This window comes from Nannobrachium achirus (assembly GCF_963921795.1).
Source record: "Nannobrachium achirus genome assembly, chromosome: 22".
Classification (NCBI taxonomy): domain Eukaryota; kingdom Metazoa; phylum Chordata; class Actinopteri; order Myctophiformes; family Myctophidae; genus Nannobrachium; species Nannobrachium achirus.
In genome coordinates, this window is record NC_137829.1 from 6,619,678 (window position 1) to 6,638,423 (window position 18,746).

The 18,746-nt window shown below is 42.7% G+C and overlaps 1 protein-coding gene across 5 annotated transcripts in view; it reads right to left on the reverse strand.

Moving 5' to 3' along the window:
* Positions 1 to 18,746, reverse strand: part of usp9 (ubiquitin specific peptidase 9) — a 55,765-nt gene that overhangs the window by 28,804 nt on the left and 8,215 nt on the right. For 3 of the 5 annotated variants that reach the window (XM_080753763.1, XM_080753760.1, XM_080753761.1), the window contains exons 2-16: positions 12,788 to 13,062; positions 11,145 to 11,293; positions 10,979 to 11,058; positions 10,217 to 10,329; positions 7,913 to 8,131; positions 6,658 to 6,773; positions 6,264 to 6,515; positions 5,998 to 6,133; positions 5,139 to 5,291; positions 3,211 to 3,315; positions 2,863 to 3,069; positions 2,405 to 2,541; positions 1,886 to 1,924; positions 914 to 1,047; positions 207 to 297 (exon numbers count right to left, since the gene is read on the reverse strand). In XM_080753763.1, the coding sequence (XP_080609889.1) occupies positions 207 to 297; positions 914 to 1,047; positions 1,886 to 1,924; positions 2,405 to 2,541; positions 2,863 to 3,069; positions 3,211 to 3,315; positions 5,139 to 5,291; positions 5,998 to 6,133; positions 6,264 to 6,515; positions 6,658 to 6,773; positions 7,913 to 8,131; positions 10,217 to 10,329; positions 10,979 to 11,058; positions 11,145 to 11,293; positions 12,788 to 12,895 (2,039 nt within the window). In that variant the 5' untranslated portion in view covers positions 12,896 to 13,062. The remainder of the gene's footprint in view (positions 1 to 206; positions 298 to 913; positions 1,048 to 1,885; positions 1,925 to 2,404; positions 2,542 to 2,862; positions 3,070 to 3,210; positions 3,316 to 5,138; positions 5,292 to 5,997; positions 6,134 to 6,263; positions 6,516 to 6,657; positions 6,774 to 7,912; positions 8,132 to 10,216; positions 10,330 to 10,978; positions 11,059 to 11,144; positions 11,294 to 12,787; positions 13,063 to 18,746) is intronic. The other 2 variants (XM_080753764.1, XM_080753762.1) reach the window with 1 other exon arrangement.

Genomic DNA, 18,746 nt, shown 5'->3' on the forward strand with positions numbered 1-18,746 from the left:
TGTAATTTCATAAGTTCTGTTAATTTCCAATTTCACTTTGATTTTAGTTCATCTTTAGATGGTGTATTCACGTTATAAATACTAATGTCTTATCTAAACTATAGGTAGACATTTTAGTTTTTTTCTTTCATGCAGGATTAGCCGTTTTATAACCTTGGATAATTGGATGAACATTGAGTGTGAAGAGAGAAAAGATCTTTCTGTACCTCAGGAAGTTTAGGCGTTCCTGTACTTCCTGGACGTGGCTGTAGCGGCTCCCAGTCCGCACTGTCTGAGGGTCAAACTCCGCCTGTTCCGCTACGTTAACAACACAGACTGTTAGGCCAATCAGGCCACTTGGATGTACTGCAAACCATAGATATTAGCCATACGACTGCATAATATATGCCTGGTGATCTTTAGATGTCAAGCAATTAACCCATTTGGGCCTAGGATTATTGACTGCTTTAACCATTGAAAAATAGCAGATATACAAGCTCACAGCGCGGCACCGAGTGCCGCGCTGCGAGCTTGTAGATCTGCTATTTTTTGAAAAAAATCATGATTTTTCTTTGCAAGTCTTTGAATATATCTATTTAAAAGCGAACATTTGTAAATCAAATATTTGCTTCTGGGGGGTCCCTGGAACAACATATTTTGAGATGGGGGTCCGTGGCTAAATACCTGTAATTTTGGGGGTCCTTGACATGAAAAAGTTTGAGAACCACTGATTTAGAGGAAGGATTTAGAAGTCGGGTCAAAGAACGGGTCAAAGATACTCATAGACTTGCACACATTTTCACGATTTTTCAAAAATAGCAGATCTACAAGCTCGCAGCGCGGCACTCGGTGCCGCGCTGTGAGCTTGTATATCTGCTATTTTTCTAAGGTTAAAGCATACAATAATGGCTTTGTCCCTACCCTGGCAGCCTACCTTTGGAAAATTGCCTCATAGTCTCCATGTAGGCAGAGAGGTTCTCAGCCACGAGGGTGACCAAAGCGTGGTTATGCTGCAGTTGGTTAATCAGGTCGTGGCGGTAGAAGACGTGAGGACTCCTCTGGGTTTGGCTGGAGAGAGAGAGAACAGAAAGGTTGATGGTGAAAGAAATAAACATGTAGAGGGGAAGTGAGCATCAGGCCAAGGTACTTGATATTGTGTAATACCATTTGGGTTACATCTAAATCTGATGGTGATTATTGTTTGTCTGAATCTGACAAAGCATGAAGAAAGCAGCTTTGGTGTTCCATATTTGCGTGTGCATGTACTGTATATGTTGTGTGCAGCATGTCTAGCACAACAAATGGCACAAATAATTTTTGTTAATCATGAAAGGACATTTCCTGTTTTATTCCATGTGATATTCATAAAGTATGTTTGGCCTTAGAGTAGTCCAAGAAACAAGAAAAATAGAGTCTCATGACTCATCACTATCAATAAGTGAAGAGTCATACAGGGAACAGCAGTACGTTTCAAATGACCAGTGTTACAAAAATAATGTATTATTCCTGTTCATTTATTACTGACAATGGCTACATTGTGCTGCTCAGGATATGGCTTATCAGAAGAGTACTACAAAACACTGAATATCATATGGGGAAAAGTGAAATATCCTTTAAGCTGCCGAGTTAGCAAGATGTCAGCAAGCATGCCCGATTTACATCCCCCAAAACTTTGCCTTCAGTGATTGGAGCTGACATCAAGGAAAATTGGGCTCTATCTCAAAATACTATTACACCATGCAGCGTGGTAGAACAAATAATCTTGTTTGTGAACTGTACGAGGAGTGATTAAGCCCAAAAGAGGATTGCTAAAGCAGATTCATGATAAAAGGTGGCATTAACTAGTTGGGTAAAGTTTTATACAATTGAGAAATAGGTAGAATGCCTGAATTAGCTCTCAACTTACCCCACTAAGATTGTTTGTATGTTAATTGGCATTTTCTTTCTGAAAAAACAACAAGTATGTATATGCTATATGTTTGCTATATTGACTAATAAAGCACTAAAATCAGTAAAACTGATCAGTCAAAGCTGTTAATTACTGTTATTTTGCATTGATTTAAATATGGCACAAGTGAAGACGTCAGACAGACTGTTGACAAAAACGCTTATTTATCATGAGTTGACATGCCTCAGTCAGTAGGTCAAATATGTGAAAAATGAAGGCTGAGCTGTATTTTTGTTTTCTTACAACATACAAGCTCTATGTGCAAAAAAGGGAGGGGGAAAAAAGGAAAAACATGCCACGCTGAGATACATACAATGGTAGGCATTATCCAGTACAGTATATAATGTTTTTTCCATCCCATCACAATTTATCCATTAGAACCCACCTTTCAATGTCTGCTTCAGCAGTCCCTCTCTCTGCTTATTCAAACACTCGCTTCTACAACTGAATGAAGTAGGTTCCACTCTAGGACATTACCTAAGGTTCTGTGGAGCTTCTCCAAACAGGCTACAGATCTCTCTGATCTGCTTGAGAGCAGGGATCACCCACTTGTCGTTGGTGCGTAACTCCTCTATGAAGCGATCTATCCATTGGATCTTCTGGGTGTCTCTGTCCTGTAAGTGAAAACCAAACGACCGTCATTAGGCGTGTGCGCGGATATTCGGTTATCCTACTAAATGGGGCTGCCCCTACAGAACGTTAAATAAACAAAAGAATACTTGTTTATTCTGTAAAATATATTTTTTGTTGAGATATTGACTTTTCCATTTTGTACCAAAGTCATATCTTAATAAATTGTTGCTCTTAACAATCAAAATAAGTAAATGCATGCCAATTAAGTATTAACACTTTCGGTCAAGGAACATAAAAGAATTATGGGGCAGCGGCCCTCGGATGTCAGCTGCCACCTCAAAAATATATATACACGGATGTACCTGTGAGCAGCTGTAGTCCAGAATCTTAATGTGGGCACTAAGAGCCTGGTCCATGATGTCTACAGGCACATCATCGCTGTGTGCCAGGTTCCACAGCAGGTTGAGAACCTTGTGGGCCATCACGCCATCCTTATCGTCCTCAGCCAGGCGCCGGATCAGCTCCAGTAGCTTCTCACGCTGCTTTTTGCTGGCATTGGTCCAGCTCGCCTGCACCACCAGAACAGAGGTTATGGCAACAGATGGGATTTGTGTTCTATGGAAAATCCACTGCCCAGATTCTATAATTTACCATTCCATCTAAAACCCTTTGTAATCTAGTAATCGCTGTTAATTACAGTGTCCCCTCACCTTGAAGCAGTCAAAGAGGTGGTCAAGTTGTTCAGGAGCAAAATCCCAAGCCAGCTTGGCCAAGAGGTCATGGACATTTTTCACAATGGCCTCATGCTTGCCAGCCTGGAGAAGAGAACGGGAGAGCTGGGTCAACAACGTCTTAACCATACCACCATAGTGACAGTCTCTTGAAGCACTGGTGTTAAAGTGGAATTTGTAACTCTTTCCCCAACATGGGCCCTTATTTTGGATAATTTGGGCCACCTAATAAAGGGTAGATGTTATCACACCGACTTTCACATCAGTGCAAAAAATATTCCCGGAGACAACTGGAATAATGTTTTCAGACAAATAGAATAAGACTGTATAATTAAGCCTGTATTTGGAAAATAAATTTCAGTTTTAATTCCCTTTTTGCCCGCCTGAAAGTGAAACACTCACAGAAGCAGAAGCAATAAACTCTGGAGCCAAGAACACACACACCCCCTTCCACACAACTCTACTCCTGTGGGATTGACGTCAGTGTGATAAATATTCCTGGACAACTGGATGAATGTTTTCAGACAAATACAATATAAACCTGTATTTGAATAATAAAAAAAAAGCATAGTTGTTCCCGTTTGCCCCCCTGAAAGTGAAACACTCGGAAGCAAACATATTAGATCCCATGGGGGAAATTCCGTTTTCAGTGTCAGTGCTTCTCAACTGAGAGCAGGGCTCGAAATGTACTTTTTTTTGCAACAATATGTAATCAATAATTTTAATTAATAAAAACAATATAACAGTGCAAATAAGAAACAGCCATAACAAGAAATTATTATACCAGCTTGTGGCAAGCTACATAACTCTTGCATCTTACAAAACTCTGGCATCTTACTAAACATTACCGACAGACATGCAAACAGCCCTGAGGTGAAAAAGGTGACAACATTTTCTGGGGGGGAAGTGAGCGCCGCACTCTGCATAAAAGTGTGTCCATGACCCAGAAATCGGTCCCGACCCGGTGTTTGGGAAACTAGCATGTAGCTAAGCTAACGTATCATCATTGAGGAAAATCAACAAACGTATAGGCTATAATCGATTATGTCACGTCACCACATCGATGTAGATTAGCACACGACCGCATCGCGATGCAAGCGAATCAAAAACCATAATAAGTACACAGTCCACTCCACACCTACACCACACTACAACAACTTTGACAAGTTTGTTTACTGTTGTGTGCTTCGACTGCTTTGAGCTCTCTGCTCTGTGGCTCACAGTGGCTGGCTATGCTGTGCTGCAGTTGACATCACATGCAAGATAAAGGGAGTGCTTGATTTGTTCAAAAATAAAACTACCATCATCCCCATCCACCTTCAACACTACTGTACTGACAAAACGGACGGAGCCGACAATAAGAAATAAATGCTCCTCTTCTCACTGCTGCTCAACGCAGCCTTTCTGACAACGACACCCCCCCCCCCTAAACATTTTTTAACGGGTCTGAACGATTCACACAAATGACCAATTTGGAATCAGCGATCTTCGCCGAAAAGCTACAAGTTTGCATGCCTGACCGAACAAGAACAAATGACAAAAAATGTCATTGACTGGGAGACCATTTCCGACGCGCTTTTATTTGTAAATCTGTGGCCGCACTGAGGAGATCCAGAGCACGGAATCTGTGACCGCCCCTCCAGAGCATGGAAAAGCAATACCGGACGATGGGAAAAGAACCTGTCATTCAACCAACAGTTAGGGGTTAAGTGTTGTTCAGGGACACCTTGCCGGTGGGACCTTCTGATTACCAGGCGGGCTCTCAACTGATTGAGCTATGGCTAACCTTTGTAATGTAGACCATAGCTGAAAAATACAACAATTTCCATTCAAGCAGAGTAGGTAATTGCGATACAAGAATAAAGATGCTTTGTCATATTGTCCACGAGTGCCTGAACATGACGTACCTGTGCAGCCCAGATGTTATCAAGGTCCTGCATGGTAAGAGCTTTCTCCTTGATGACAAAGCGAAGGATCTTCTCCAGTTTCTCCACATACTGTGGCTGGTGCAGACTGTCCCTCAGCACAATGGACAAGATGTGGTTCTGTTGGATCCACTCCTGGAGGGGAGATGGAAAATTCAGTGAGGCAATACAAGATACATTTTTCATACAAGTGACACCAATATTTTCGGTAGATATCAGCAAAATATTTCAGCTCTGCAACAGTTACATACTGTAACTGAGTCATGTCGATTAAAGAATGCATCGCAATGCGGACGTGGCCGATTGTGAATCAATTTACAAATGTCAAGAATTGAGTTTATAAATACCAATACGACGGTAAAGACGCCTAAGGGCGAAAAGCGACCTTGGCCATATATGGATTCTGTTAGTGTGTTTTTCCTAACAGGGCATCATCTGGGATACAATCCCTTTTATGCCCATATATGGAGATCCCTAACAGAATCCCTTTTGTGCCCATATATGGAGAAGATCCCTGCTCTGAATATCTGACATCAATGTGATGTCACCTGTTTATGCCCATATATGGAGATCCCTGCTCGAAGTATCTGACATCACTATGATGTCACAGTGATGGTCAGGGGAACCACAGTGTCAGGTGTTACCCGTCCGGACGGATACGGTCAAGCTGTGACGGTTCTGATAGTAACAATTCATTTACGGTAATATTGCCCGGGGTGAAAAGGTGGAACTAAACTGAGAATGTGGCGGCGTCAGATGGTAGGCTGTGGTAATACAGAGGGGGTACATTTTTTTTTTTTTAAGGTTAAAGCTGGGGAGGCAGAAAGTTGGGGAAACTCACCGCCATGCGCTCTGCTGTGAGCCACTCCTCCTCCTCAGGGTTATGTCGGTGAGTGTAGTAGGACACACTAGAGATCACCTTGTTTACTTCATTTAGTGCATTCATTTTGCCATTAAAAGAGGAAATTTGCAATAACCTGGGGGGTGAAAAGAAAAATTTAATCAGCTACATATCATGGTCAAACATAACGTTCATTGCTGTGTTTTGAATAATGGCGGGCTGACAAGCATGACATGTAACCATTATACTGAGCTCAGAATACTTACCTAAGAATCATTTTTAACCTAAAAATCTCTAAATTCTTCACAGTCTCTTCCTGGCCTGGGACTCGTGAAGCCAGGTTCTTCAGAGACTTGATTATCATGGACAGTGCGTCGTTTTTGGCTTCGTTCTTGGCCTCTTTCTTCAGCTCCTCATCCGTGAGGCTCTCCAGAAACTGGGGGACCATCTCGATGACTGGGAGGAAGTACTTCTTCACTGTGTGCAATGTGAGGAACTCGTAACACTGGCCAAAAGGCCTGTAAAAAGAGGCAAAACACACAGTCAGGACATGGAAATGCTAAACTAGTAAATTACTGTTGGACCATAAAGTCTACATTGGTAGCACATGAACATTGTGTACAATGTTGTCCAAACTGTAATTCACTGAGGTAAACTCACTTAATAAGTGCGGCGATGATCTGGACGTTCAGTGCTTGTCCACTCATGAAGCGATCGTGCAGCATTTGAAACCCGTTTAACGTGCCAAATTTGTTTATTAAGTCCACCAACCAGCCCTGTAAAAAAAAAGAGCAGAAGATATAACAAAAGACATGGAAACAAAAGACCTGCATCTGTTTTTCCAAAACGCCATCAGAGATTGCCAAAATGTGTTTTGGGTTTTGTTTTTCAGTGTATCCTTGTCTAGGGCTCTATGATTTTGGAGATGAAAACACATGTGGGGGGGGGGGCGCCCGCTGGCCTAGTGGTCAAGGCGCATACCACATACTAGGCTATGATGCCTGCTGGCGTCGCCGGTTCGATTCCCGATCCGGACGACCTTTGCCACGTCATTCCCTATCTCTCTCCCCATTTCCTGTCAGTCTACTGTCCTATCAAATAAAGGCATAAAAAGCCCCCCCCCCCCCCCCAAAAAAAAAAAAAAACACGTGGAAAACACAGAGGTAATCCGGACATAAAAATGTCATACAATATGACAGAACTGTGTAGAATTTGTAGACTTGCAGATTGGGCAGCACAACATGCATATGATCACGATCTTGATCTACGATTCCATTGACGTCTCACCAATCTAGTTGCCATGTCAATCACATTTCATCATTTATTGCTGCTAAAAATATGGCTGCAATCAAAAATATGATTTATAATCCCGTCCTGACTGTGTCGCTAGGCAACCACCATGTTTTGCATTTTGACACATTGTGAGCTTATAGATATGCTACTTTCGGCGAGCGACACTGTTGTAATGAGGGAGCAATTAAGCTTTGGGGTAAGCATTTGCAACTTGCATCGACATTTCTGAACAACAGTTATTGCATGAGCTTTGGTTTGAAGGTGGGTAAAATCAAGTGCCTAGTACCTAGTGCCTAGTACTACTTTCAGGCCAAGGATCCCTTAGCTGAGAGAGAGATGAAGCAGGGACCCCCACAACTTTTTTCATAGATTCCATATAGTTTCATCGTTTGACAGCACAATCATCAGTGTATTTTGGATTCATGTCAATTTGTGTTTTCAGATATTTAACCACTTGAACTGTCAATAGCGGTACTTCTCCCCTCTACACCAAACCTCTTTGCCGAAAATAGCCGATCTACAAGCTCACAACGCCTCGCAGTAGAACTGCTATTTTTGGCTAGTCCCGGACCACCTGTTGAAGACCTCTGGCCTAGTATCTGTCTATATGGCGGCATCTCACCTTGGGTGAGCGAGGGTCCGGGGGGCGGGCAAAGAGCTCGTCATCAGCCAGCTGGGCCCCGGCGGGGACAGTCTCGGAGGGCCGTGTGCCGTTATAGATGTGGAACTTGCAGTGGGGGTTGGTGGCCATGGCCAACAGCTCCAGTAGAGGGAACCAGTCCTGAGAGAGCTTAGCCACACACAGCTCCACCAGCCGGTGAGTGTTGTTGATGATACACCTCTATGAGAGGGAGAGAGAGAGAGGGTGCATTAGCCATGACACCAAATGGCCTCCTGATAACATCCCTTTACAACAGGGGTCTTCAACGTTTTCAGGCCAAGGACCCCTTAGCTGAGAGAGAGATGAAGCAGGGACCCCCACTACGTATTGTAAAAAATTGTGTTGCAGATTACAAATGTTCATAGATTTCTTAAGACAGCTTAGACTTGTTTGACAGCACTGTCATAATGTTGGAGTCAGACATTTAACCACTTGAACCTCAGATACTTATATAGTCTGCTCTTCTTTTCCCTTGACAAAGCTCTTTGCCAAAAACAGCCGATCTACAAGCTTACAACGCCTCGCAGCTCGAGGCGTTGTAAGCTTGTAGATCTGCAATTTTTGGCTAATGTTCCACTCAGAATAGGGATGCTAGGGTTCAAGTGTTTAATGTAAAAAACATGTTTGATGATTTTCACACAAAGATTTGGCGTCCCCCCTGTAGTAACTCTGAGGACCCCCTACGGGTCCCGAACCCCCTGTTGAAGAGCCCTGCTTTACAAACTATGACAAAATCATGGGACAAGACTAAAATAGTTGCCATCCTTTGTCCTGTTTGTCGCTGAGCGACCTAGTAGAGCCTTAAACAATAATATTCAACTGAAGAACAAAAATCCTCTTTACAGCCATGTGTGTATCCAGTGTTCCCTTTCACTCTTGTGTGTAGGACTAGGACAGCTCTGGCGGAACCAGATAGGTGAAATCAATATGGCGATGACTCAACATAGCTGTCTGGGGGGCTGGGGAGGCTTCAAACATATAGCTTACTGCACTTTGTTTCCTTCAAAAAAATGTTTGGGTCTACTAGAATAAAAGGAACTAGAGCAGCTATGGTGCACCAAATAAGTCACACAGTTCAGTTGTAGGTACAATGTCATGTTTCACTTAAAATAAGAGTTGATATATGAAATCCTACTTATCAGCAAAAAGGTTCAATTTCTTGGTGTTCTTGTGTGCAACTCCTTGCTTCACTGCTAAGGTTTTGTCAGGTGAATCTCATGAAGTTAACAGCATAACTTAGCCAAGCTTAAACTACTTTAAACAAAAAGATCATTGATCACCCATGGCTATGCTGGGCATCCTTCAGCTCTGAGAAAAGCCAAACAGAAAACCCATTTTGCAGACTGGAGAACCAAATACAGCCACTGAGATAACAAAGAAAGGGAATGAGTCATCCCGGAGAAAGCAATACGTCTACCAGCAAATTCTGATTTCCATAATGAATCTCCTCTTTAACTTTTTTTCCCCCCATCTTTTTTGCCAAGTCATGTTTATGTAAAAAAGAAAAACACACAAAACAACAACTCCCAAGACCCTTTGCTCTCTTACGCAGAGGAAACATGGTGCTCTATGGTTATCTATAGGCAGGATCAAAGTCTAAAGACTCCAGTCAGTGCCATTTTTTTTTTAAACCCCATCTACATAGAAGTTGCATCAGTAATAAGTAATGCTGATAATGGAATCATTCTCGTATAACTCAAAATACCAGGGCATTAAAGGGATATTTCACTTTTGGTCATTTAATCATCTAATCAGGCTTGGACAGTATTGATTCAGTATTTAGATATTTAATATTCATTTTATCAGACACGCCCCCTTCCCATACAAACCCATTTTAACTTTTAGCTCCATTTTAACCATGATAGATTCACTGAAGTCGGCAGCGGTTATGATTTTAGTTTCATGACCGAAATTAAACAAACTAAACTCCATTTAAAAAAAGGAAGATTACACAACATGCACAATGCACACGCACGTGGCTTCCGGGGCTCTTTTGGGCTCTTCAAAATAAAGCGTAAGTGAATGGTGGCACTGAATATCCAAATAATTTGAGTTAGATGGCTTCCAATGTGTTAAAATGGAGTTTGAAGTTACAATGGGTTTGTAAAGGAAGGGGGTGTGTCTGATAAAAGGAATTATCTAAATAGTGAATTAAACAACTTAAAATCTGGCCAGGGTGGTCACAAAAGCCTGATTAGATGATAAAATGACCAAATGTTTTTATGAAAGTGAAATATCCCTTTAAGTTGAACCGAGAACACTTACGTGAATCTCAAACTTCCAGCCACTGACTGCCTCGTCTGTCAGGATCTTAGTGAAGGAGATGGTCAGACCATCCCGGAAAAACCTCTGGCATGCCTCACACTTTACATCCAGTCCTGCAGAATAAAAATAAAACATTCAGAGATGCATTCACTGAGGAGGAGCGCTCCACAAAGTGAAATGAGACAGTGATGATGCCATCTAATAAAAACCTGGAAATTACATCTTGCTCTAAAGTCACATTTGATATTGGTCAACTGCTGAGCTAGCCTTGCATAGCCAGACGAAACTGCCATTGCAAAGACAAATTGCCCATGGCAGGTTGGATCTCAGTTATTTAAATATTTCACGGCTCACAAGTCGTGAGGAACCAACAAGGGGTCCAGAATGCAAAAGTAGGGCGGAATTTAGGTTGTGAGAAACTAACCGGGGCCCAGTATGCAAATGTAAGGGGGGGGGGGGGTGCATCATCTATGCGCTACTCTGATTGGTTGTAGGTTTGAATTCTTTTGTAAATTCTTGGGTATTCTTGGGAAAAATAAATAAATAACACTGACAACAACCAGGGACAAATATGCAAATATTGGGTGGGTGTGTGACCTCTGATTGGCTGTAGGTCTAACCAATAAAGTCAGTTTGAATCTTTTTGTAACCACCCCTTGGGGGGAAAAAGTAACACCGAGAAGAACCAGACTAATATCCACCCAGTGATATTGTCTGGCTATGCGAGGCTATGGCTGAGCCACCAGGCACCAGACCCTGTACCTTTTTTACAAAGATCTATAGCAGCTTCCAGGAGGACTTCCAGCTCTCCCTTTGGCAGAACCGGAACAACCCAGCGGGGCCTGCGATAAAAGCAAAGATCAATGTGGATTCAAAGGAAGACAGACTCTCAAGCAAAAGACACTCACTGAAGTGCATGTGTGCGTACCTGTTAATCATGTCATCCAACTTGGCCAGGTCAGTGTGAGGGAAGGCTGGCTCCTCCTCCTCCAGCTGAGGGGGAGCATCCCCCTGGCCCCCCTGATCATCTGGAGGGCTCACTGGAGAGTTCTCATTGGACGAGTTTGGAGACGACGTCTGGAGCAATCAGAACAAGAGAATATGGCAATATGTACATTTGTTGGTATATACTTTTCAATTGCATAGTCCCAGCTCTACACACACCACAGCTCTTTGCCATTCCATTAGGACAAAGTACCCGGTACCCATTTCTTCCAGGCTTTTTAGTACCCCCGAAGTCCAGGTTCAAAGCGAGCTGAGTACTAATTGATCCATTGTAAGCCTTCTGATTGGTTCCTGACTGTTCAATCAGCAGGCTCCTCCCACCTTGTTCTGCCTCCTTCTGGTTATTTATGCAGAGTTCTCCCCAAAATTTAAAATAAGAAATGAATACATTAATATTCATCTCATCCCCACTCTCCCTAGAGAAGCTCTGGACACGTGTGGGCTCCCATGCTTGTGTTAGTAAAGAATAAATGTGGTGGTCTGTGGGCTATGTCGGGGTGTTGGTGTGAGGTACAGTATGTGTGCGAGGAGGATGTGCATTTAAGCGCCAGTCCTCGATTCCTTTGGTTTTACTGATCTTCTATGAGCAACGATGGTGGCATCAGCAGCTGTGCATGCCAAAGCTAAAGAGACACACAGAGAGTGAGCTGCATAACTTGGGAAATGTGGGGGTGTGTGGAGAAGGCTCCTTCTGCTTGCCTGACCTATATAGGCAGCCTGCCTCTCACGTCTCGGCACTGCTCATCTCTAACCGACGGCGGCCGCACAAAGGATGTGCACCACATGAACACAAACACACATGTCCTTTATCTATCACCCAGGAGCCTCTGTTCATTGATGCCTTGACTTCTCACCCTTTTCTGCTCCCTCCCTCTTTAATTCCTTGGGCATCTGTGTGTTTAGGTATGAGCACTAGCTGTTGGGAGGAAGAATGCTGCAGTGTCTATAGGTGGCAAGACAGACGCATACCATTCCTTCTCCCTTTGAATTTAATTTAATTTAAGTCTGTTATCAGTGTTGCTGAGGTGCTAGTCTAACCTAACATGGACATTCTATGGCCCCGACAGATCTCATCGGCTCTGGCCCCGACAGATCTCATCGGCTCCTCTGGTGTCTATACGATACGATATCTGAACGGCTACATATATTTTATATACAATTAAAATGTTGTGAGCCACAGTTACAGGGCGCTATACCAGGCTTTTCTTTCTTGAAAAGTCTGGATCCCGAGGCTACTGAGGTGCTGATGGCATTGTTCTGTGGCCATTGGTGGAATAACAGATAGTGATACACACAGCCATGTGAAAATCCAGATGGTGAGAAAAGAGCTGGACAAGAGTAGCGATTGGCAAAGAGAAAAAATGTATACAAATAAATAAATATGAGAAACAAAGGTGGGGGAAGATCAACACAAAGGAGAGGGTAGAGATGAAAAGAGAAATGAGTTCTGGCTTCTGGAAAAACAGAAATGAGTTCTTAAGGATAGTATAAGTGATGGACAGGTGACAAAAAGGTGAGTAAGATAATGCTAATGTTGGGAGTGTTGATGGTTGAGATGACACTGACCTGGTTCTGTGGCAGTGGGGGCTGGCTCTGGGCATCGGGCGCCTGGCCCTGGCCCTGGCCCTGACTGTCATTGCCTCCCACTGGAGAGCCACGCGTGGTGGCCGTCATGCTCGCCACGGGGCAGATTTTGGCAATCTTGGCCACTTAGGGAGCGCTGGCCAGGAGAGAAATCACAGCCGCCTCAGCCGCAGAGCGGAGGGATGGGAGCCCGAACACGAGATAGAGGGACACAAGCACCTGGAGATCTGGATCGGCCGCTGAGACCATTGCATAACCTGGAGCATGGAAGAGGGGCAAAGGTCAATGCACAAGATGGTTTATGTGAAATTCACAAGTAAACAAACAGATGGTCAGAAATGACAGTCTTCAAAGCTGGGATCCCAATCAAGTTGTAATTCTAACAGCTGGCCTAGGGTTTTGGCCATCTTCCCTCCTGAGCTACCTGCCAAGTGACCCATGTCCAGTTTACATTTGTGGATGCGTTAGGAATTTCATACAAAAGTGGGAATGATGATGAGTTACAAAGGTTCCCATCAGATCAGATGGGAACTTGGAACAGCTTGGCTAAATGTGCGTATGGTGATCAGTGAAACAAACTGCCACCTTTCCATGTAATCAACATCAGGCACAAAAACACTAGCTTGTTAAAGCAGCAATAGCATCTCCAAGGTGAACCAAAGGTGAAGCACAACCCTGCTTCAACCATAATTGCTGTGAAAGATTATTTGTGAGCAAATCCTAAACTATATTTTTAGTTATAGCCTAACTGATAATAATCCTCGCAGACCTAGCTAAATGTTGTTATCCCTTCGTTTCAGTGTAGAAGCTGCCAGTAGTGAGCTCCAGACCAGATTTGAGCAGTGATTGGCATAATCAAAACAAGATATTCTAATGGCGATCTGACATGCAGTTAACACTTTCCATGCCAGGGCCAAATGGCCCCAAGGTAGCTGTGCCAGGATTTTGTATGTTTTTCTTTACTATGCAATGAAAAAAAAAGAGAGAGAGAGAGAGAGAGAGAGATTTTTGCTTAGAAAGAAAAGCCGAAACAAATCTGTATCATTAAGTCAACTCTTAACCGCGTCAGCGACAGAAGGCGGCGGAAAGCGCTTGCCGACGACAGGGAGCCATCGGGAGCTTGTCGGCAAGAGACGCTTGCCATTGATAAAGCCGTTAGGACCCGTTGATGAAAACTGAACATGTTCAGTCTTTTGCCATCTTTTTTTAGGAGTCGGTAGAATTGAAGGGGTTGTAGAGTGGACCTTTAGTTTGCTACTGCTACAGAACCAAGCCTAAATAAGCCAGAGATATTTTGGCACATTTTAACTAAATATCATACAAGTAAGACGCCTGAGGGCGAAAAGCGACCTCACCCTAAAAGGTGAGGTCGCGCCATCTGTCTTGGCCATATATGGATTCTGTTAGTTTGGTTCTCCAAACAGGGCATCATCTGGGATACAATCCTTTTTATGCCCATATATGGAGATCCCGGCTCTGAGTATCTGACATCACTGATGTCACCTGTTTAAGCCCATATATGGAGATCCCTGCTCTGACTATCTGACACAGTGATGTCACAGTGATGTGTCATGGGAACCATGGTACCCGTCCGGACTGACGTCTATGGACAAGCTGTGACGGTTCTGATAGTAAACTGTGCAATTATCAATCTCAACTGTCAATTCCTATATCAATCGATCAGCTGCAAAGCAAAGCTAGCGCTAAATGCTTTTGTTTGTTTTCTAACAGGGCTGAAAGTGTTGCCACATTTGACAAATTCTGTGAGTGAAACAAGCAAACTGGTCAATTTGGTTCTTAAGCTGTGACGTAATTTTGTAGTCAGACTTACCGCTGGGGCCAAGCAGGTTTATTGTCAATATGGGCAGTGCTGTGTCCCTCACCATTTCAACAGATCCGAGACAAAAATAACGACTAAAGAAATAAGAAATAAATAAATAATTCTACCACTTTCCTGTCAACAAGAAAGAGAAGAGGAAATGCTGCCATTTTTATAGTGGTGGAAAAAGTACTCCAATGTTTTACATAAGTTACAAGTATCAGTCTGGAATCCACTTCATTTACAGCAGCCCCCACCAACTTCCTCGACTCACACATAACTGTGTACAAACAAGGAAATGACTCAACACGAAAATGTCTTTTTATATATAAATCTGTGTATATAAAAATTATATTTCCACACAAATCTGGTTGTTACATCAACATTGTTCATATGAATGTTTGTTCATTCTTATTTATTGAAATCGCAAAAACGCTAAAAGTAGGGCTACTTTTAGCTGGTTCTCCAGCGAGAGGCCAGGCTTGACTCTCCCCGCCTAGCAGGGCTGTAGAGCGGGCAGGGGGGTGGAGAGACAGACAGCCTCTTCCTGGTCGGGAGAAATGCTGATAATAACACAGTGTTTCTGAAACTATTCATTTCAGCAATATACTGTATATATCCTCCTTCAAATCACGTACTTATCCCAAAATCGTTCTTTTTTTTTTATCCTTATATATTGAAACTATAACACTACGGCACTGCTCTCATAATTAGCTCTGGTCCATAGCGTTAGAATGAGTTCCCCTTGACACTATGTCACCGATGAGGCAGGAAAGGCTGCGCACCCTCTCGTCTGTAGTAAAAATAAAAAACAAGGTTTCGTTACTCACCAAATTCGTTACTCACTTTGTTTTGGTGAGTAACGAAACGGTATCTTTTTTTTTTACTACAGACAAGTGGGCGCGCCGCCTGTAATGCAAGTGCAAGGCTCATCAGTGACATAGCGTTAAAGAGAATTCCTAACGCTATCCACGGGTTTCCAACGCCCCATAGTGCATTGCGCAGACGTTGTACCGAGCTTCCGGCGCCGCAGGCGAGTGTGATTTACAAGCTCACAACGGGCTGCATCTGCGACGCGACGTGAGCTTGTATGTCTGCTGTTAAACCGGAAGTGTGGTCCAAATAATCTCCAGTAAACTCCTGCGGAAACAGGTGGATAGACCAGAAATATCCTTTATTACACCTGTGGGAGAACAATTACATGAATAACTCTATTCGAGATTAAAACTCTCAATGGTTCCCTTCTGAAAAATGAGGTTAATGTAAAGAGATTCACATGTTCGAACATTGTTGTTTTGAAAGGTTGAATGGTTGTGGACGGAGCTGGTGCCATCTAGGCATGAGACTACAAAATGACGTCAGACTTAACAATCCAATGAAAACAAGCCCAAAAGAAGCGACCATTTTCACCACTTTAGCCCCAGGCCCATTACATCAGCTTTTTTTTATAATCTTGAAAGCAAGACCCAAATAAGCAACTACACTTAGGAAAATAAACATACACTAAAGCAACCCGCAACTATGAATATTTACAAGCGACTTTACAGGAAGGCCTAAAGTCGCTTATAATGAGCAGACCTGGCAACACACTGGCAGACAGAACGCAAAAACAATGTTCTTTCTGCCGACTAGAGTTTGTGCTTAGCCTGTGCCAACTAAATGCCACAGACTGCCAGTCTGAAGGAGTTGGAAAGAGTTTCTTGTAGTCTCTTTGGTGTGGAGTCACCTTTATTAGAAAACTAAATGAAATCTGCCAGGAATATTCTCATTAGTACATTTCTATAAAATATCAATCCCATCTTTACCCTTATGATGGAAATAAACGGTTTTGTATTTTAGAACTAGCTTCATCATTAACAATCAAAGTTAAACCTGTCAGCAATACAGTTACTGTATGAGTTTATCCACTATTGGTGTGCAGACCATTGCAGATTGGCTCAAACTACAGCTTGTTAACTCGCTGTGTGCATTAGGCTAAGTGGTTCTTTTAAATGTTCTGTTATCTATAACCGTTTATTCACTGCACCACTCCCGTATAAGATGCAAGTTTCGATTTGTTTTCCAAAATGAGCAAATATTCCAAATTCAATTCTTGCCTAAAATGTATATTTTATGTCACAATAACGGTTGGTGTATGAAAAAGTACATTTGTAAGCTGGCTTTCCTCTGCCTTCACTGTTAAAGGCAGTGTTATTTGTTGCTTGTCTGGTTGCAGACAGAGTCGTCACCTCAGCTTGATGAATCACACTGCTTGCTCCTACCATGTGTTCCCAGAGATATTTGTAAATCCTTATGAAGAGATTAAAACCAAAAATAAGTTTTATTGTCAGTGACTTACAGTTAGTACTAGTAGTAACATATTAGGAATAATGAAAGACAGACAATGTTCTTACTGAAATGTGAATGAATGGGAAACAATTAGTTCGCTAATAAGCAAAATAAGAGAATTGTGGAAATATTTCCAAAATTATATTACTGAAACTGTGGCCAAAAAAACGGGGTATAAACAGAACGGTGGGCTAACTGAAACGTTGCACCTCTATTGTGAATTTATAACAGCATGTTATATTGTTTATGTTCAGCCTCAGGGACAGCCCTGCACTAACTTGCATTTACAGATCATTCCAGCGCAGCAGCTAGACCATAGGCAACTAGCTACAGAGACTATCATGTTTTTCTTTTCGAGAAATGAGTCGTCTTAAGGCGGCCCAACACCGCGGCAATTCGGCGGCAATTTGGCGACGGAAGAAGTCGTAAAGTGCCTGCAGCACCTCACTAATGGTCCTCACTAATGGTCATGATAAAATAGCAATTTTTTTCCCTACTCTGTCTCATAGGAGGGCTGTGGGCAGTTCAGAAATCTGTCTACCAGTGACATCATCAATGGAGAATCCAAGCAAATAGAAACTGTAGGCTTTCTATCCCTAAAAAGTTACGTTATAATGGAAGCCATTGCTCTTGCAATAATAAAAATATATTCTTTTTTTGTTTAAAAAAAAGAATATTTTCCAAACGATGATGTCACTGGCAGATGGTTTTCTCAACTCCCCAGAGCCCTCCTATGAGACACAGGCCGAGTAGGAAAAGATTGTGCTATTTTATCGTGAACATTAGCGAGGACCAATTATATGACGATAGTGGTAAAGTCCTCCTTTCAGCTACACAACTACACTTCAGAAACAAGCCCCAAACAAAAGCAACCTGCAACCATGAACTTTTACAAGCGACTTTACAGGATAACAATCCCAAAGTCACTTATATTAACTCATTTGCTGCCATTTAACAATACCTTCGTACTCTCATATGCCCCTGTCTCCATAGACTTCCATGTAATTCATAGTGCACGGATCATGCGCACCCATGCCTAGATAATGCACCACGTGTGTCCACATTGCTCACAGCTTTCAAACAAAAAAATCCGAATGGAAATCCGTTCAGGCATTCATGAGATAGCAGCCATTATGTTTTCCTAAAATGTAAACAAAGATGGCTGCCATGTTTGAAAGATGGGGTTGCTATGGGGGTTAAACATGCAATTTCGCGATTGCTATCATGCTTACTACATTGTTTGGGGTCAACATTTTTTTTTTCCCGGGCTCCTCGGCCATAGCAGCAAATGAGTTAAGCAGACCTGGCAACACCGGCAGGCCAGCATTGCAGGCTACCGAGGTGTCATCCGATTCTGAATGGAATGATCGTCGCCTGCCTTTTAAATGCCAGGTTTGACAACTAATGCCAGCAGACTACAACAGACTAGCAGTTGAAGCAGTTGGTAGTCTGTTTGGTGGAGAGCCACCTTTACAAGGAAGTGAGCCATTTTGCTATTCTCTATCACTAAGCAAAACCTTCAACCCCAAACCATGTACCCAAGCTCAGAATAGTTGCCCATTTTTGCCATCCATGGTTCAAACACTCTTACGGTGTTGTCATTAAGTTCAGACAAAAAGATTAAATGCTAGCCCTGCAAAAATCAGGGACCTATAATAGTACAATATACCAGATGTGTTGTTAGGGAGTGAGGGAACATAGGGCTGAGGGAACATAGGGCTGAGGGAACATAGGGCTGAGGGAACATAGGGCTGAGGGAGCTTGGGCATGACCCCCTGCTGTGCAATTCAATTC